At 47.9% G+C, this 21,050-nt stretch overlaps 1 protein-coding gene across 3 annotated transcripts in view; it reads right to left on the bottom strand.

Moving 5' to 3' along the window:
* LOC119963747 (small integral membrane protein 31-like) overlaps window positions 1-21,050 on the bottom strand; it is a 50,421-nt gene that overhangs the window by 12,864 nt on the left and 16,507 nt on the right. For all 3 annotated transcript variants that reach the window (XM_038793052.1, XM_038793050.1, XM_038793051.1), the window contains exon 2: window positions 3,726-3,858. In XM_038793052.1, coding sequence (XP_038648980.1) covers window positions 3,726-3,837 — 112 coding nt within the window. In that variant the 5' untranslated portion in view covers window positions 3,838-3,858. The remainder of the gene's footprint in view (window positions 1-3,725; window positions 3,859-21,050) is intronic.

Genomic DNA, 21,050 nt, shown 5'->3' with positions numbered 1-21,050 from the left:
ACACAAGAACCATGGGGGCTTCTCAGACTTTGCAGGGGGGGGGGGGGGGGTAATGACTTAGGCCAGACCTTTGAGGTTGGCCAATTAGAATACGAGTTCCCTGATTAGTGGCCCAATCAGGGAACCCCTTTCTGTGTATATAACAGGGAGTGTCAGATCCTCTGCACTCCCAGTATAGGCAACAGACTGAATGGTCATGGGTTGTTCAGCTGTTGGGTTTGAGGAATTCTGGTGAAGGGGCTTCTGCCTCCATTACACTCCTGTCTTGTGCCTTGTAGACGGTGGTCAGGCTTTAGGGGACAGGAGATGAGTTACTCGCCGTAAGATTCCTAGCCTTTGACCTGCCCAGGTAGCCACAGTATTAATATGGCTAGTTCAGTTCAGTTTCTTTTTTAAAATAAATTTAGAGTACCCTATTCATTTTTTCCAATTAAGGGGCAATTCAGCGTGGCCAATCCACCTAGCCTGCACATAGAACATAGAACACAGAACAGGCCCTTCGGCCCTCGATGTGGGGGCGAAACCCACGTGACACGGGGAGAATGTGCAAACTCCACACAGACAGTGACCCAGAGCCGGGATCGAACCTGGGACCTTGGCAGCGTGAGGCTACAGGGCTAACCCACTGCGCCACCGTGCTGCCCTTAGTTCAGTTTCTGATCAATGGTAATCTCCAGAATGTTGATTGTGGGGGATTCGGTGATGGTTATGCCACTGAATGTCAAGGAGAGATGATTAAGTTCTCTTTTGCTGAAGATGGTCATTGCTGGGTACTTGTGTGGCACAAATATTATTTGCCACCTTTAGCCCTAGCCTGGATATTGTCCAGGTCTTGCTGCATTTTGGACAGATTGTGTCCTTGCTGCTGCTCTGCTCTGCCAACCAATTGCTGCTGCTAATGCTGAGGTGGTGCAATCTAAAGTTAGGCCTTTACAGTCATGAGCTACAGAAGGTCATCCTGTCTTCACTATGCTGCAGCCACTAGGATACCACTGAGAAGCACTAGGCCAAGCAAAAGCACCCACAAGAAAGGCACAAGTGAATGGATTGGAATGTGTAGTTGAGTATTGTACCACATAGTGGATGTGTTGTTCAATAAAGTTGATCTGGAAAGTTGTTTTATTTCACTACCACCTTCTCTAGGACGAATGGGGCTAGGCAACAAATGCTGGCCTTGCCAGAGATGCTCAAATTACAGGAATAAAAATCTGTGATGGTCTGTCACCGGGGACGATAAAGTGGGGAATTGAGATGCACAATGAGTAACTGGGATTGCGTTCTGGGGAACTGGAGTTTCTGAGGAATTCTCGAACAGCCCATTTGCGATGTGCATAAGTTGACTGCCTCCTGTGTTCTTCCTCTTCCTCCTCCTTCTCTACCACCTTTAGCAGTAGCCTCATAATTGTCAGGTTGTGGAAGATGCAGCAGACCATCATGATTCAGGGACACCCACTTTCCTGAGTAATTGGAGGGACCCTGAGAAGTCCAGGGACCGAAACCATTCCTTCAGCACCTCGATGGTCTGCTGAATAACATTTCTCGTTGCAGCAGGGCTCTCATTGCGTGAGTGTTGGCCACATGTGGTGGGGCTGCAGAGCTGAGGTATTGAGCGGATAACCCATGTTGCCGAGCAACCACCACAATTTGCCATGATGACAAGAAGACTATTGGCACAGTGGAATGGCACAAGATGAATGAACCATGACTGCTGTAATGAATTGACTCGTTGCTGGAGTAAACTTACAGACATACTAGTTAAACCTTGTCACGTGGCTATTCATCAGGTGTGAGCCTACAACAGGCATAGGTAAAGAGCAGGCATGGTGATGAAGCTGGAGGCTGATCCCTGTCCCCCTACCTCAACCTTCTTGGAGATTACTGGGAAACTACACACTTGGAGGGGCACCTAAAGAATTTGCTTAAGGATCTTGTACTTGCTCTCCCTTAGATGGAGCCAGAAAGAAAATTAAGGAGGAAAAATAAAATAAGCAAAGCCTGCAGACCCTTTCTTTCAGCTTCCCCAATCTGCTTCAGATCTGTTTTTCAGCAAGTGGCCTTGAAGGCAACAACTATTTGTAAAAGGAGTAGACCTCAGGCTATTGATTAGATTATGACTGGTCCACACCTCAAATCCATTTCCCTAACAAAAATCTATCTGAACCATTCTGGGAAGCTCCAATTTCCAAACGCCCACACCTTTTTACGGGGAGAGACTTCAAGGTTTCCAGTTCCCTTTGTGTGAAAAAGTACTTCCCGATTTCACTCCTGAACGACCTTGCTCTAATTTTAAGATTATGTTCCCTTGTTCTTGATTCATAGAATTTGCTTCTCAGTGTCCATTCTAACATCCTTTTAACATTTCAAACAACCCTAACACTGCTGTTAGAACTGCTGCCTATTGCGCTGAGGACCTGGGTCACTGTCCGTGTGGAATTTGCATATTTCCTCATGTCTGCATGGGTTTCACCCCCACAACCCAAAGATGTGCAGGGTATGTGGATTGGTCACTCTAAATTGCCCCTTAATTGGAAAGAAATAATTGGGTTCTCTAAATATTTTTAAAATCTCTAACATATCATCTTCTACACACAAGGCAGCTTTATGCAACTTGTCCTCTCAAGCCCCTGTACCATTCTGGTCAATCTGAGCTGTATATCTTCTTCCAAAGCCAGTGTATTCTTCCTAAGACGTCAGGTGCATAAATTTGTTTGCATTGCAGCAGATGAAGTCCAACCAACGTTTTATATAAATTAATTCCTACCTTTGTAGTCCAGTCCCCTTAAGATGGGGGCCACCGTTTTATTTGTATTGTTGACTGCTTTGATACCCTTTTTCTTATGTGCTAGGCCCTACCAAATAGCAAGCCTAACAATGAGCTGAATTCAAAGATGTCGGGCCTGTCATTCCAAGATGAGCACAATCAGAATACATTCACTGGCTGCCAGATGATACAGCGCATCAGAAAAATCAGCTATTCACCAACTGGGGAACACAACTCAGCTCAGCGCCGGCCCTAGGGTTGCTGGCGCCCCGGGCAATCTGAACTTCGGCGCCTAGGTCCCAGGTTCGATCCCGGCTCTGGGTCACTGTCCGTGTGGAGTTTGCACATTCTCCCCGTGTTTGCGTGGGCCACGCTAAATTGCCCCTTAATTGGAAAAAATAATTGGCTAATCTAAATTTATTAAAAAAAAGAACAGGAATCCTGACTGATTTCCCCCACTCTTATGGGGGACAATTGAGGTATTGTATTACAACCCCTCAGAGAATCAGCTAATGATATAGCTGGGAACTTCCTGTTACATATTCGTTCATTAAATCACCAGAGGAACTGTGCGCTATTTTTTAAAAAATAAATTTAGAGTACCCAATTATTTTTTCCAATTAAGGGGCAATTTAGCGTGGCCAATCCACCTTCTCTGCACATTTTTGGGTTGTGGGGGCGAAACCCACGCAGACACGGGGAGAATGTGCAAACTCCACACAGACAGTGACCCAGAGCCGGGATCGAACCTGGGACCTCAGCGCCGTGAGGCGGTTGTGCTAACCACTAGGCCACCGTGCTGCCCTCTGTGCGCTATTTTTAAACAATATCTTATATTTACATTGTAAGAACATAGTTCATCCTGGATATGGCCCATCATTAAATAGCAGCTTACATAATCATTCAAGTTCAGAAGTTTTTCCTTTCACAATGGTATATGACATATATGCTGAAAAACACGTACCTGTGGTTTCCAACTGTGGGTTACTGTAGATTGACATCAAAGTAAACAGAGAGAAAATCACAAAAGCCAGCAAGATGAAAGCCACTTCAAGGTTTGTGAAAGGCAGCTCCATGTAGCAATTGGCGTCAAGAGTCTAGAAGGGATTTTGATAAAATGCACAGTATTAAAACATGAAGGTTATTGAAATGTGGCGCAAGCAGCCAGGCAGGAAACATGAGAACAGCTTTTATATCTATAGTAGCTGTGGCATGAAGGAGTGAGAAGCTAATTGCTTCAGTGAACAAACTTGTTTTTCTGCTTGTACTTCATTGCCCTATTGGGACTGAAGTTAGAGCTGTGCAATATTTAAGGGCAGCACGGTAGCGCAAGTGGATAGCACTATGGCTTCACAGCGCCAGGGCCCCAGCATCAATCCCCTGCTGGGTCACTGTCTGTGCGGAGCCTCCACGTTCTCCCCGTGTCTGCGTGGGTTTCCTCCGGGTGCTCCGGTTTCCTCCCACAGTCCAAAGACGTGCAGTGGATTGGCCATGCTAAATTGTCCTTAGTGTCCAAGAAGGTTGGCACAGTAAGAAGTCTTACAACACCAGGTTAAAGTCCAACAGGTTTGTTTCAAACACGAGCTTTCGGAGCACGGCTCCTTCTTCAGGTGAATCTGAAGAAGGAGCCATGCTCCGAAAGCTCGTGTTTGAAACAAACCTGTTGGACTTTAACCTGGTGTTGTAAGACTTCTTACTGTGCTCACCCCAGTCCAACGCCGGCATCTCCACATCATGGCTTCCAAGAAGGTTAGGTGGGGTTATTGGGTTACAGGGATAGGGTGGAAGTGAGGGCTTAAGTGGGTCGATGCAGACTCGATGGGCCGAATGGCCTCCTTCTGTACTGTATGTTCTAATATTTTATGAGAAAACTGTGGACAGGTCAGCACGGTGGCGCAGTGGGTTAGCCCTGTTGCCTCACACGCCGAGGTCCCAGGTTCGATCCCGGCTCTAGGTCACTGTACGTGTGGAGTTTGCTCATTCTACCCGTGTTTGCGTGGGTTTCACCCCCACAACCCAAGTCAGCAGGCTAGGTGGATTGGCCACGCTAAATCACCTCTCAATTGGAAAAATAAATTGGGTACTTTAAATTTATTTTAAAAAAAGAGAAAACTGTGGGCATCCTTTTAAACTTGATGGTAGGGTAAGAGAGGAGGTGGAACGGCATGGTCCACTCGTTCCCACCCCCACCGCTGCATCACATTGAATCAAGCGTTGGCTGACCAATCAGGCACTGGCCAACTGGAATGTCGGTCAATTAATGTAATCCAGGAGCATTCGCGGAAAATCGGCGAGTGGGGGAGGAGTTAGGTAGTGAATCGGAAGTCAGTCCTGGCTGCTAATTTAAAGGCACACTGCCCTCGTGCTCCATATCATTCATTGTTCTGTCAACTGTTTAAAAATTGAACTAATCAAGTGTACGAATAGCCACAAGCTGTCACTTGCAGCAGCAGACTCTGCTGCTACATGAATCTGCTTGTGGTCTCATCATACATCCTTATGACATCCCTACGTAATTGACGTAACTCATCCCTAATGTTTTTCCCATCCGCCTCCCGTTAAATGGAATGGGCCAGGCAGAATTGCAGTCTATCAACAAGCTCAATAACTTGTTTTTTAAAAAATATTTTTATTCTCCGCCTTTTTCCACATTTTTCCCCAAATTTGTACCCACCAACAATAAACAATAAGCTGTAACAAATATAATGTCAATCCCCATATCAACAACAAAATCCCATCCTCCCACCAAACCCCCAAACATTAGCCTGCATGTTAACATAAACAAATTACAAAAGGGAATCAGGAATCACCCATAGTCACCATTAACACATACAGTCCCTTCCCCCCAACTCTCCCAACCCCCCTTCCAACTAATGTTCGATGTAATCCAATTCTTGAAAGTGCATAATGAATAACGCCCATGAATTGTAGAACCCCTCCATCCTTCCCCTCATTTCAAACTTAACCTTCTCAAGAGTCAAGAATTCCAACAGGTCCCCCTGCCCGCCAGGCGCAGGGTGGAAAGGTTGCTCTCCATCCCATCAGGATCCGCCTTCGGGCGATCAACGAGGCGAAGGCTACAACATTTGCCTCCACACCCGTTTCCAACCCCGCCTGGTCCAACACCCCGAATATGGCCTCCCAAGGGTCCGGGTCCAGTTTCACGTGCACCACTGTAGAGATTATCCTAAACACTTCCTTCCAGTAATCCTCTAGCTTTGGACAGGAACAAAACATATGAACGTGATTTGCAGGGCTCCCCCCGCAACGTTCACACACATCATCTACCCCCGCCCTTGAGAGGTGTGCTCTATATACCACCTTCAGCTGCATCAGGCCCAACCTCGCACACGAGGTAGAGGCGTTCACACCAGAACTCCGGACCTCACATCAGATCTCCGGAGCACCTCACACCAGAACAAGCTCTATAACTTGTTGATTGATGTTTTTTGTAGGCAGGCAGGCTTCCGATTTTGGGACCCACTTGCCTTCTGTATTATTGAGAAAATGGTAGATGACCAACCCAATGTCATGCCGCCATATTTATGTAGATGGGGTGGGAGAGGGGAGAAAATGACCTCCATAAAATCCAGCCATATATTTCTTTATTGTAATGAAGTGTACAGTGATATTAAAATTATAAAGTACAAATTCTGACGTCACATCTATGCGGTAGGCATGGGATAATCAAAGACTCGGTCAAAGAGGCAGGTTGCCAGGAAATGTTTAAAGTGGTGAGATGGATGGGCCAAAGGAGGGAAATTCAGGGAGCAGGCCAAAGGTGGTTGCTCCGATAGTGGGGGATTGCACAAAAGACTAGAGTCAAAAGATCAGAGGACATAGAAGGGGATGTAAATTTGGAGAGTTTTGCCGATGTAGGTTGGGGCAAGGCAACCGACAGTGAGTTTGGAATAGACAGCTACAAAATGTGTCACAGAAAAACCTGATCCTAATTTCAGCACTTTCCAGCATGAAGTACTGGACAGTGATCAGTGGCAGGGCCCTTGCCTGATTATTTCCCCTTCTCCAAAGTAGAAGTCCTAAGATCAATTGCACTAGCTCAATGTCCACACGAACTGAGATCAGCTAACTCAACATAGTCCAGGAAAGCTTAATTATTCCTATTCTCCCTCTGCTTCCCTTTAATCCAAGTGCCCTCACATGTTTGGGTATATTGAAGAGTGTGATCTGGGCAGGCAAAAATGAATGCATTAACTTTTCAGATTGTAAAGAGTTCATCACATGCACTCATTATTGAGTTGACTTTGTAACAGTTCTCTCTGTTGCTATGCAACACCATGTATCTCGGTGGACTAGGTTTGCATTCTCGTATCACCAAATGCAAACTTTGAGTAACAGATGGAATTGACTTGAGTCCTGGGACATCGTTGAGATGTACTGTAGCCTGCGGATATTGATCAGTACACGCACTAGTGCTTCTTACCTTGTGATTAAAAAGGAATGGTTTGCTCCTCATAGACAGTTCCCAGTTGGAAATTTCTGTTATGCCATTTTTCCTTCATGCAAAAGTAAATCTTTCTTAAATACCATAGGTTTAAAACCGGAATGAAAGGTGAGGATTTCCTTTGTTTGATAAAAGGCGAGCTGGATTGCACATCTTGCATTGGTGTATAAAGTCATTTACAGCATCGAAGGAGGTGATTTGGCCCATGGAGCCCCTTTGTAGAGCAAACCAGTCAATCACATTCCCCCACTGTACCCCTGCAGCCCTCCAAGCTTAATATGTGCTGGTGAGGTGGTTGGACATGCTAAATTACCCTTAGTATTCAAAAAGGTTCGGCGGGGTTATTGGGTTATGGGGATAGTGGAAGTGAGGGCATAAAGTGGGTCGGTGCAGACCCGGCTATGTTCTATGTACCTATCCAATTTCATTTTGAAATTAAAAAAAAAAAAATTTAGTATATCCAATTAATTTTTTTTTCCAATTAAGGGGCAATTTAGTGTGTTCAATCCACCTACCTTGCACATCTTTGGGTTGTGGGGGCAAAACCTACACAAACATGGGGAGAATGTGCAAACTCCACACAGTGACCCAGAGCCAAGATCGAACCTGGGACACGATGCCTTGAGGCAGCAGGGCTAACCCACTGCGCCACCGTGCTGCCCTCTTTTTGAAATTATTGATCATCACTGGTTTCACCAGCCTTGTGGGCAGTGAGTTCCAGGTCATCACTGACTCCATTAAAATGTTCTCTCTCATATCTGCCCTACAACTCTCGCCCAAAACCTTACATTCATATCCTTTATTCCTTGTACCACCAGCTGATAATGAGAGTTTTTCCAATAAGATGGACAGAGGCCTCCATATTACCCAATTATTTTTTCCAATTAAGGGGCAATTTAGCGTGGCCAATCCACCTACTCTGCACATTTTTGGGTTGTGGGGGCAAAACCCACGCAGACACGGGGGGAATGTGCAAACTCCACACGGACAGTGACCCAGAGCCGGGATCGAACCTGGGACCTCAGCGCCGTGAGGCGGTTGTGCTAACCACTAGGCCACCGTGCTGCCCATCCATAGCAAGGTTAAAGTGCTGGCTGTTGTACTGTCGATTTACTGTGTCACTGCTGGTAATTGATCGCTCCAAGGTTGGTTGCCATCAGGATACAGCATTGTAGGGCTTATGTATACATAATTACTGTTGAGATTTCTGGGATGTAAGATTGGAAGTCACCTGAATTTTCACCATTTCAGAATTCAGCAGCCAGGCCAAAAGAAACCTGGTGGAAAAGAACCTGGGACCCTGGTGCTGTGAAGCATAAGTGCTAACCACTGAGCTACCATGCCGCCCATGTGCTACTGTGCTGCCCATTGCAGTGAGGGGAGCTCAGAGAAGTTGCAACAGGCCCAGGAGGCAGGGAAGTTGGATGTGATCCAACCGCCCACTCCGACCCTCTCACCTGGTCATTTATTTTGAAAAACTTTGTCCAATTATGATGCAATTTAGCATAGCCAATCCACCTACCCTGCACTTCTTTGGGTTGTGGGGGTGAGACCCACGCAGACACGGGTGAATGTGCAAACGCCACACAGACAGTGACCCGGGGCCGGGATCGAACCTGGATCCTCAGCGCCATGAGGCAGCAGTGCTAACCACGGCACCACCTTGCCGCCCCCGCCATACCTTATCTTTCCAAAATTTGCTCATTGGCTCTTGAATGAGGAAAATATGCAAATATTGCTGCTGGAGAGAAAAGGTTAGACAAGCTTGTTCTACTTCATCTAACTTGATTTGCAAATCCTAATCCCTTCTCTCTCAAGCTCATCTGGCGTCCCCTTAATTCAGCTATGCAATTCATTTCATGTCATCTGGTAGTAAGTTTGACATTCTGTGGGTTTTTCCAAAATATTTTATTGGACTTATGAGTAGCTACATTTTATTTATGGCACTGGCAGCATGGTGGCACAACGGTTAGCACTGCTGTCTCACGGCGTTGAGGACGCGGGTTCGGTCCCGGCCCTGGGTCACTGTCCGTGTGGAATTTGCAGATTCTCCCTGTATCTGTGTGGGTCTCACCCCCACAGCCCAAAGATGTGCAGGGTAGGTATATCGACCACGCTAAATTGCCCCTTAATTTTAATTTTTAAAAATTTATGACACTTGTTTTGGATTCCCCATAGTTGGAAATATCGTGCCTTCATGATTTTAAAGACCGCTATAAGCTTACCCCTCAGCCTCTCTGGCAATAAAAGCCTCAGCCGTGTTGTGTTATGTAGTTTGGAATAACACAGGCTGCCACTCGGTGCAGTTTTAAGTAAAAGATGCTCCAGACTTTGAAATGAGTTCAATGTGTTTATTGAACTATTAGCACATGACATCTCCCCTTTTTTTTATGGTTTGTTGTTGTATGTGAATGTATGTACCTGTGAATGAGTCTGTCTAACGTGACTGACTGAGGAATATAGAACCGAGCAAACAAAACAAACGTTCATAAGTCCAGTCTCTGAGGCTTGCGTCTGATCCTGGTTGACTGCCGGAGAGGTGGTGGAGGGGATGACAGCGCCTTGCCAGGGGATGGAAGCCTGACTGGTGGCCTCGTGGTTCGAGGTATCTGGAGGTGGCAATTCAACATGTGGAAATGGAGGGTGTCATAATATACACCAGTATATCATGGTGCAGACACACACTGATGGACATACACTAGGACTAATCAACATGCACAAACACCGCAGCCGATCACCAGTTAGAACACACGCACTATAAAGACAGAGGGCATCACTTTTCCTGCTCATTCTGGACGCTGCCTCTCAGAAGCACAAGAGCTCATCAAGTATAGTATAGACTCACACCACGTGCTGAGTGATTCAACTGGTTCGGACAGGCACAGGTCTCTAGTTAAACTAACATTGAATAAACGCACAGTTATCGTATGTCTAGCATTTTATAAGAGTTAATAAAATAGTGTTGAACCTTCTATGTGTTGGTGGCATATGTCTGCTTCACAAGTCCACAGTGCCCAACACTTCATGGTACCAGTAGTTGAGGGATGTTAGTACTTCTGAGACCTACCTTCCAGTGATCAGCCTTCCACCAGTCTTCAGCCATCCTGCAGTATGGACAGCGTTCGCCTGCCGCCGCCCCTCCGCATTACCGGGAACCTGGGCTCCAATTGGAAGATTTTTAAACAGCGCTTCCAGCTATACCTCGAGGCCATGGAACTGGAAGCAGCCTCGGACGCTCAGAAGATTGCTCTCTTCCTCTCCACAGCCGGGGACCATGCCCTCCACATCTTCAACTCGCTCACCTTCGCTGACGGGGAAGATAAATCAAAGTTCAAGACGGTCCTCCTAAAGTTCGACAGCCACTGCGAGGTCGAGGTAAACGAGAGCTTTGAGCGCTACATCTTTCAGCAGTGCTTACAGGGTAAGGATGAACCTTTCCAGTCCTTTATCACCCATCTCCATGTCCTTGCGCAGTCCTGCAACTACGGGTCCGCCTCTGACTCCATGTTACGTGACCAGATAGTGTTTGGTGTGCAGTCGGAGCCCCTTCACCAGCAGCTTCTTAACGTCAAACAGCTCACCCTGTCCACTGCCATAGAGACCTGCGTGTTCCACGAGCACGCCTCCACGCGATATTCCCGCATCCAGGCCGCTGAAACGGCGCGGCAAGCTAACATTGTGTAAACCCACAGTTATAGTACGTCTAGTATTTTATAAGAGTTAATAAAATAGTGTTGAACCTTCTTCAGTGTTGGTGGCATATGTCTGCTTCATGAGACAACAGTGACCAACACTTCAGAGGGGAAAGTAGTTGTGGGCAAGCAACTTTGCGCAGTGCCCGTCAATTCCTTTGCACGAAGGGCAGCATGGTGGCCTAGTGGTTAGCACAGCTGCCTCACGGCGCTGAGGTCCCAGGTTCGATCCCGACTCTGGGTCACTGTCCGTGTGGAGTTTGCACATTCTCCCCGTGTCTGCGTGGGTTTCGCCCCCACAACCCAAAAATGTGCAGTTTAGGTGGATTGGCCATGCTAAATTGCCCCTTAATTGGAAAAAATAATTGGGTAATCTAAATTTAAAAAAAAAAGACTTCTAAAAAAAAAAAAATTCCTTTGCACGATGGAGCCATCAGCTGTACGTACAACATAAGAGCGGGGCACGGCCTGTCGAACAATGACAGCCAGAGCAGACCACCCACCATCCGGTATCTTGATCCTGACAGTGTCTGCCGGGGATAGAACGGCCAGATCAGTGGCATGGGCATCATAGCCCTGCTTTAGACATTTTCGAAGCTGCTGCATTTTCTGCAGCACCGGGCGGTGATCAAGGTTGGGCAGGTGTATGGCTGGAAGCGTCGTCCGCAGGTCCCTGTTTATCAGGGGTTGAGCCGGCGACGTGCCAGTGGACAATGGAGTCGCCCTGGACACGAGCAGTGCAAGATGTATGTCGGAAGCAGAGTCCGCAGCCTTGCAGATGAGCTGTTTAACAATCTGCACCCCTTTCTCAACTTTTCCATTGGACTGCCGATAGTGCGGACTGGAGGTGACTTGCTTGAAATTGTATGACCTGGCAAATGTGGACCATTCTCGACTGTGAAAGCACGGGCCATTGTAGCTCATGACGGTGATTGGGGTGCCATGCCTTGAGAACGTCTCCTTACAGGTTTGATGACGGTCCATGAGGTGAGGTCTGGTAGCTTCAGCACCTCAGGGTAATTCGAGAAGTAGTCGATGATCAATATGTAGTCGTGACCATTCGCATGGAAGAGGTCGATGCCAACCTTGGATCACGGAGAAGTCGCGAATTCATGCGGTTGGAGCGTCTCCTTCCTCTGCGCTGGCTGGAACCGCTGACAGGTGCACATTTCAGGACATGTTTGTGATGTTCTGGCTGGTGCCGGGCCAGTAGACAGCTTGCCGGGCTCTGCGTCTGGACTTCTCAACACCCAGGTGTCCCTCATAAATCTGGTGCAGCACCAAGCTCTGGAGACTGAGCGGAATGACAATCCTGTCCAGCTTGAGGAGGATACCATCGATCACTGTCAGGTCCCGGCCCTGGGTCACTGTCCGTGTGGAGTTTGTAAAATTGTGGGCAATGCCCTTTCTGCCAGCCGTTGGTGATGTTGTGGATGACTCGCTGTAACAGGGGGTCTTTCGCTGTCTCATCTCAGATGAGAACAATCTTCTCATCTGATGCCGGGAGAGTGCTTACACACAGTTGTACCTGCGATTCGATGTGCTGGATGATCTCCAGCGGCTCACTGGGCAAGTTGACGGAGCGGGGCAATGCATTAACGATGATGAGCTCCTTGCCAGGTGTGTACACCAAGTTGAAGTCATACCTCCTAAGTTTAAGCAGGATTCGCAGCAATTGAGACGTCATGTCGTTCAGGTCCTTATGGATGATGCGGACCAGAGGCCTATGATCCGTCTTGACAGTGAATGTCGGCAGGCCGTAGACATAATCATGAAATTTGAGGATGCCGGTGAGAAGACCAAAGTACTCCTTCTCTCTCTGTGCATATCTGGTCTCAGTGGACGTCATTGCCCGTGGCGCGTAAGCTACTGGTGCCCAGGATGATGTGCCATCTCGTTGAAGTAACACCCCGCCAATGCCATCCTGACTCGCCTCTGTGGATATCTTTGTCTCCCGGTCTGGGTCAAAGAATGTTAGGACAGGTGCAGTGGTGAGCTTGGCTTTCAGCTCCAGCTATTCTGCCTGGTGTTCCGTCTTCCACTCAAAGGCAGTTGATTTTTTTCACCAGGTTGCGTAGGTGTATGTGGCCAAGTTCGGGGTGAACGTGTCAAGAAAATTGACCATACCCAAGAAGCGCAGTACAGCCTTCTTGTCCTCAGGGACTTTCATTGCCTCTATGGCTTTGATTTTGTCTGTGTCCGGGCGCATACCATGTTGCGAGATCTGGTCGCCTAGGAACTTGAGCTTGGATGTTCCGAAACAGCAATTGGACCTGTTTAACTTTAGGCCGTAGTCATGTACACGGCGGAATGCCTTCTGGAGATGGGACACATGTTCTTCAGGGGTCGTGGACCAGATGATGATATCGTCCACATACACACGAACCCCTTCATTGCCCTCCATCATCTGTTCCATGATGTGATGGAATATCTCCAATACCGAGATGAAGCCAAATAGCATGCAATTGTAGCAGTATCTGCAAAAAGGCGTGTTGAAGGTGCAGAGCCTTCTGCTGGACTCTTCCAGTTGGATTTGTCAAAATCCCTGGGATGCATTCAATTTTGTGAAGAAGCGCGCATGTGCCATCTCACTCGTGAGTTCCTCCCGCTTTGGGATGGGGTAATTTTCCCGCATGATGTTCTTATTGAGATCCTTGGGGTCAATGCAGATGCGCAGGTCCCCCGAAGGCTTCTTTACGCACACCATCGAGCTGACCCAGTCAGTCGGTTCGGTGACCTTGGGTATGATGCTTTTTTGTTGAAGATTCTTGAGCTCTGCCTTCAGGCACTCTCTCAGTGGAGCAGGGACTCATCGTGGTGCGTGGACCACTGGCTTGGCACCAGGTCATAGCAGAATCTTGTATCGATACGGCAGCGTGCCCATCCCATTGAGCACATCTGGATACTGGGCGAGGATGTCGTCGATGCTGGCCTGAAGATCCAAATGGGAGGACGTCGTGGTGTAAACCCTTTGAATGAGGTTCAGCTGCTTGCAGGCATGTACACCTAGTAGGGATGCCCTGTCTGGCTTAACAATTTTGAAACGTAACCCTGCTTTGTGTGTGTCGCTTGGATACTTTCAGATGGCAGGACCCCAGTGCCGTGATGGCATTCCCATTGTAATCCAGGAGCTTGCAGGCAGCTGGAAGGACCGTGGGGGGCTTCTTGATTCTTTTAAAGTCCGCCTGTGAGAGTAGGTTGGCAGAAGCACCTGTGTCCAGCTTGAACTGGATGGGCAGTGGTTGACCTCCATCACTGCCTGCCATTCGTCCTCGGAATCCACAGCTAGGATTGATTGGATTTGCAATGCGTCTGCTGCGACATATTCACACTTTGTAATAATACTCACACGGTAAGTGTTGTCCAGGCATTCATTATCTGGATCCGTTGCACTGCCGGGATCAGAATCCTGTAGGCAGTGTTGCACACTCCGGGTGCGCCGTTGTCAGAATTGGGAGCGCTGGCTCCTGACTGGTGGTACAGATCTGCACAAGGCTGCATAGTGGTTTGGTTTCCCGCAGCGTCTGCCTCTTGCAGGGCAGTGTTTCTTTAAATGGGTGGTCTTCTTCACACAGTTCGCCCACGTCATGACGTCGGCGTCATGAATGAAAAATGTCATGACGCTCCGTGCGTCGTTGCGCATGCGCAGTGCGGTTGCCGGATGTCTGCACCTGCGCAGTGCGGGTTTCGGCCGCTTTGTTATCCCGATCACATCGCGCATGCGTTGGGCCCCGGGAAGAGCACACAAAATGGCCGCTTTCGTCAATGTTGAGGTGCTGCATCCGGGAGATGGCCTGCACACTCTCCACCTCGTGGGTAGCTAGTTTTTTTACGTTCTGCCGTTTTGTACTTGGAATAGCGATTTTTAGCGTGCTCATGCAATGTGCAAATTGCAATCGCAACTGGCAGGGTCATATACTTGATCTTCAGTAACTGCTCTCTCAGAGGATCAGAGTGAACTCCAAAAACGATTTGGTCTCTCATCATGCAGTCAGTGATATCACCGAAGTTGCAGGATTGCGCTCGCAGTCTAAGGTTAGTTATATAGGAGTTGAAGGATTCGTCTTTACCTTGCAATCACTGCTTGAATATGTAGTGCTCGAAGATTTTGTTGGTGTCTATCTCACAGCAGCTGTCAAATTTGTCCAGGATGGTCTGGTACTTTGTCTTGTCCTGGTCTTCGACGAAGTGAAAGGAGTTGTATATTTCTACGGCATGATCACCCGCTGTGGTGAGAAGAAGAGCTATCTTCCGTGCATCAGACGCACCATTGAGGTCTCATGCATCGACGTAAAGCTGAAATTTCTGTTTGAATGTCCACCAGTTGGCAGTGAGATTGCGGTGGTCCTGAGCTGGTGAGGAGCCTGAATCTTTTCCATTGTGCCGGAATGCAGTCGCTGGTCGCCACAGATCTTGCTGAGTTGAACTAACTAGATTGAACAGACTCCGGGTACCTGTTGTGTTATGTAGTTTGGAATAACACAGGCTGCCACTTGGTGCAGTTTTAAGTAAAAGATGCTCCAGACTTTGAAATGAGTTCAATGTGTTTATTGAACTATTAGCACAGTTCTCAATGAGATCGACTCTCTGCTAATTTAATTGTAGTAACTCAATCTAACTGAACCAGCCTTGCTCTAAGCCATGTGCTGGGGTGTGATGCTGAAGATACACCCTGTCTCACTCTGTAGATGTTGGTCTGTGGAAAGAGGAGGGGTGTGAGTGCCTCATCCCTTTTATAGTGAGATACCACCCCTGAGTGTCCTGACTGCTCATTGGTCGTATCCTATTCTAAGTGTTCATTCGCTGCATGTTTGCATATCATGACAAGCCTGTTCTGCATTCCCTGATAGGTTTCAGTTCTGGCATCATCCTTGCAAATCCTTTTGCATGTTTTCCAGTGTCCCTTTTTGCAATATGAAGAGCAGGACTGTGCACAACCCAAGGTTAGATACAAGTTAACATAACTTCACTGCTGTTCAGTGAGAAGCAAGTGGAGCGTTCATTTGGCTTTTCCAGGATATGGGTCCTCCCTCTCTGTGTTGCAGTTGACCTTGTTTGCACGCACATACATTGATTGTGACATTGCATCTAAATTCAGAGACCTACTAGAACAGCAAGGTTTTAATCCACAAATATGTAAATGGTGCGCGACCACAACACTTCATGTTGGTGAGTTCCCATCATCTTGGCTGCATTTATTGTGCGCCGGTCTATTTGAGTTACGATGTCAAATGGACAACAAGGACAATCTGCTAATCTGGCTCACGACTCCAATGCATATCTCACGTGGGCAGCATATGTATTAATGAGAACTGTGTTGCAACTCAAAACATCATCCAGCAATTGGGCTGCTTAACAATCGCAAAGCCCGGGCTGCCCGAGGCGAGCTTGACAGTTCTCACTAGATGGTGTGTCATGATCCATCAGAGTCTGCTGTATTCTGCACAATGTCACCACCATGAAAGCACAGTCAGGGCAGCACGGCGGCACAGTGGTTAGCATTGCTGCCTCACGGCGCTGAGGACCCGGGTTCGAATCCCGGCCCTGGGTCACTGTCCGTGTGGAGTTTGCACACTCTCCCCGTGTCTGCATGGGTTTCACCCCCACAACCCAAAAATGTGAAAGTCAGGTGGATTGGCCATAAATTGCCCCATAATTGGGTACTCTAAATTTATTTTTTTTAAATGAAAACACAGTCCCTGCCACCAGCTACACGGTGATAACCTGTGGAGGAAGGGAGGAGGCAACCAGCATGTCCTCTTTCCATCCAATCTGTCCATGATCAACTCATCCGGCACCAGTACTGGTGAACGCAACACCAACCTCCATTCAGCAATGGTCCAACAAGCTACCATCCCCCTTTGCCACTGACCATCATGTCTTCCTCTTGCATCTTTGCTGAAATAAAAGCTGCTTTAGATCAGCTATAATGCAAAAGTGTCCTTGAGTTTATTTGTATCTGACAACAGTGATTCCCAAACTATTTGTGTTCCAGGAACTCTGCCAAAGAAAATCCTTACTCCTCACTCCATCCCTAAAGATTTTATGGATGAAAAGCAGGCTTGTGTGCTCAAGTAAAAAAAAAATGTTTTTATTGGTTTTCACATTTTATGCTACACATTTAAGTTCTTATGTTAAATTCCAAGTTTCACAACCGCCCATCATATCAAGCAAAAGCAACCATTTACAAAAGAAAGTTAAATCAAAGAGTGAGAAAGAAAATGTGAACAAAGGTCACTGTAAATATTTACATCTACTTTTCTCTCTCCCCTCCCCCCTTCCCCCCGTGGCCTGTGGACCCCATTTGGCCCACCTCAGCTGCTCTTCCCGGTGGTGGCCCAAGCGTGCATTAATCAGTGTTTTGCTGCTTCTTCTGGTTTTACAGTGGTCAAGGGCCTGTCCCCTACATCCTCGTGGTCTTTTTTATGGGCTTTTGCACCCTTCCTTTGTTCCCCCATGCCTCCTACCCTTCCCCCTCTCCCCTTCCTTTAGGTTCCGAGGCTCATTTGTGCTTTCCCCACCTTCCCCTCCACCCTACTGGTTGCTGGCTACGAACAGGTCCTGGAACAAGTTGGTGAACAGATTCCACTTCCGACCCACGGATGGCAAACTTTATCTTCTCCAGTTGGAGGAATTCCAACAGGTTGAAGAACAAGTCTGTAGCCTTGGGTGGTGCTGCCGAGCGCCAGCTGAGCAGGATTCTTCGACGGGCGATTAGAGAGGCAAAGGCTATCTCCCACCAACCCCCTCCCCCCCCCCACCATGAACATTGCCTCAAAGAAAGTCGTCCAGAACCCACCAGATCTGGGGCGGGGCCAGAATATGTGGGCTCTCATTTGTTCTTCACCTCGGGAAGAACTGCTCATTTGGGTTCTTGTTAGGTGCACTCTGTGTAACACCTTTAGCTGCGTTAGGCTCAGCCCTGCGCATGTGGAGGTGGAGTTCACCTTGTGTAGTGCTTCGATCCAGAGTCCCCTACGCCTAGTTGTTCCTCCCATTTTTCCCTTGTCTCATCCAGGGGAGAGTGGATCTCCGCCAACAGTCGCCTGTACAGATCCCCACTGTTCCCCTTCCTTAGGTCGCCTGCGTGGAACAGTTCCTCAACTAGCGAGTGTCTTGGTGTCTGGGGTTACATTGTCATTTCCCTACAGAGGAAGTTTTTAACCAGTATATACCTAATCTTGTTTCCTTTAGGTAGTTGGAATCGCTCCCTGAGTTCCTCCAGGGTCGCTAATCTGTCATTTGTGTACATGTCTCTATTTATTTTTATAAATTTAGAATACCCAATTCCTATTTTCCAATTAATGGGCAATTTAGTGTGGCCAATCCACCTACCCTGCACATCTTTTTAGGTTGTGGGAGTGAGACTCACGCAAACTCGGGGAGAATGTGCAAACTCCACACGGACAGTGACCCGGGGCAGGGATCAAACCCGAGTTCTCGGCGCTGTGAGGTGCCCCATGTGTACATGTCTCTAACCATCAGTGTCCCCTCGTTCTGTCTACACTTTTTGAAGGTGGCTTTCATTGCTGCAGGCATGAACCTGTAGTTGTTACAGATGGGGGCCATAGTGGACATTTCAGTTAGACCAAAGTGTTGACTCATCTGATACTTTTGGAGCATGGCTCCTACCACCACTAGGCTTCTTGAGTGTTTTGGATCGTAATCTGTTCTGCATTAAACAGAGTAAGATTTTCTTCCATGCTGGTGTCTTGGCTCATCTTGAGGAAGAGAAACTTTAAGATCACAGAATTCATCATTGAATTCCAAGGCTTGTGCAGAGACGTTTTGGCAAGAAAGAGCTTTGTCAGAGACACCAACAGCAGTTGAATGCCGGTAAGGCGATGCAGAGGAACTGTGCTGCTTACCTGAAACTGCGAAACTGGCAGTCGTGGAGACTGCTCACAAAATCCAAAGCCACTGGGCAGCGTGGTAGCATAGTGGTTAGCACAGTTGCTTCACAGCTCCATGGTCCCAGGTTCGATTCCTGGCTTGGGTCACTGTGCAGAGTCTGCACGTTCTCCCTGTGTCTGCATGGATTTCCTTCGGGTGCTCCGGTTTCCTCCCACAGTCCAAAGATGTGCAGTTTAGGTGGATTGGCCATGCTAAATTACCCTTAGTGTCCAAAAAAAGGTTAGGTGGGTTTATGGGATTATGGGGATAGGGTGGAGATGTGGGCTTGTGTAGGGTGTTCTTTCCAAAGGCCGGTGTAGACTCAATGGGCTGAATGGCCTCCTTCTGCACTGTAAATTCTATGATTCCATTGCAGCAAATAAGTCAACAGGAGGAGGGAATGATTGCCAAAGAAGAGGGGTTGCTCAAAACCTGAGGAGAAACAGATGCAGGTAGGTTCACAAGTGTGCTAAAGGGGTTGGCCACCAGGACTTCCGGTGGCGGCCATGGTGTGAGTGGTCGCGCACAGGGCAGCTCCTGCTTGAAGGCGTAGAAAAGAACTCTTTTTACCCGAAATTCGGAGCAACTTTGACATAGCTGAAGTTCAGAGGAGAAGTTCCCCCCCCCCCCCCCCCCCCAGGAGTGGTATGTCTGCTGGTTACCAAACCCGGCCGAAGGAGGCGAAAGACCGGTCCAAGGAGTTGGAAGAGACTGTGGTGCAGCAGCCTGTGGAAGGATGGCGGAGAGGAAAGGGGCAGTGCAAGTAGGAAAGTCCCAGATGGAACAGTTGACGGCCTTCATCAAGGGAGAGTTCTGCCAGCAGAAGAAGGAGATGCAGGAGGATCACTCAAAGGCCATCGAAGGGGCTATGGCACCCCTGAAGGGCTCGATGGAGGGGATGGAGAAATGTTTGGAGGCGCAGGGGTCGCAGATCCGAGAGACTGAGAGGATGATTTCGGACCACAGCGATCAGGTGGTGGCATTGGAGGCGGAGGTGGGGCTCTTAGGAGACTTAAGTAAGACATTGAGAGCAAAGGTGGAAGAGCAGGAAAACAGATTGAGAAGGCAGAATCTGTGGATAGTGGGCCTGCCTCAAGGACTAGAAGCTGCGAGTGCCACAAGGTACGTTTCGAGGATGCTGGCAGGGCTGACGGTGGAGGGGGTGTTGGATAAGGCCCCTGAGGTTGGTGGACCACACAGGTCTCTAAGGCTGAGGCCTTGAGTAGGGGAGACACCACAGGCGGTGATCGTGAGGCTCATAAGTTTGTGGAGAAAGAGAAGATTAGGGCAGCACGGTGGCACAGTTGTTAGCATTGCAGTCTCACGGCGCCGAGGTCCCAGGTTCAATTCCTGCTCTGGGTCACTGTCTGTGTGGAGTTTGCACATTCTCCCCGTGTTTGCGTGGGTTTCGCCCCCACAACACAAAGATGTGCAGAGTAGGTGGAATGAACACGCTAAATTGCCCCTTAATTGGAAAAACTGAATTGGATACTCTAAATTTATTTAAAAAAAGAGAAAGACAAGATTCTTCAATGTGCTAAGGATAAGCGCAACTGTGAATGGGAGGGTAACATTGTCCGAATATACCAGGACATTGGAGCCGAGCTGGCAAAACGACGTGCGGGGTTCAACAAAGCCAAGGCTGTGTCATATCGATGGCAGATGAGGTGTGGGGTGCCCTACCCAGCGAAGCTTTGGGTTACCTATCAAGGCCTGGAATACTATTTTCAGACTCCAGAGGCAGTCAATTATTTTATCAAGGAGCATAAACTGCGGGAGAACTGAACTGAACAATTCTGGGAGACTGAGGTACTGGCACTTTGAAATAATTGGGAATACAGGTAGAGTGGGGTTTGGAAGGAGTGCGCAATTTTATTTTCCTCCGATGTAGAGGGTTTTTTCTTTTTTTTAATATAAATTTAGAATATCCAATTAATTTTTTCCAATTAAGGGGCAAATTAACGTGGCCAATAGACCTAACCTGCACATCTTTGGGTTGTGGGGGTGAAACCCACGCAGACACGGTTTTTTCTTTTTTTAATGATGGATTGACAGAGGGAGGCAGTGGAGAAAATTTGTAAGGGACAGCTGTCCCCATCCCCCCTCCTGCTGCGTGGAGCTGTAAGGTTTTTTTTCTCTGTTTGTTTGTTCTTGAGGAGGGTGATTTTGGTTCAAGATGGGTCTTTGCTTGGATGGGGGAGGGGGAGGTCAGCAGGGAGCCTTCTTCTAAGAACAGAGA

Source organism: Scyliorhinus canicula, chromosome 3, assembly GCF_902713615.1.
Source record: "Scyliorhinus canicula chromosome 3, sScyCan1.1, whole genome shotgun sequence".
In the NCBI taxonomy this organism is placed as follows: Eukaryota; Metazoa; Chordata; class Chondrichthyes; order Carcharhiniformes; family Scyliorhinidae; genus Scyliorhinus; species Scyliorhinus canicula.
The sequence above is the reverse complement of the archived record's forward strand: the minus strand, read 5'-3'. Positions and strand labels throughout refer to the sequence as shown.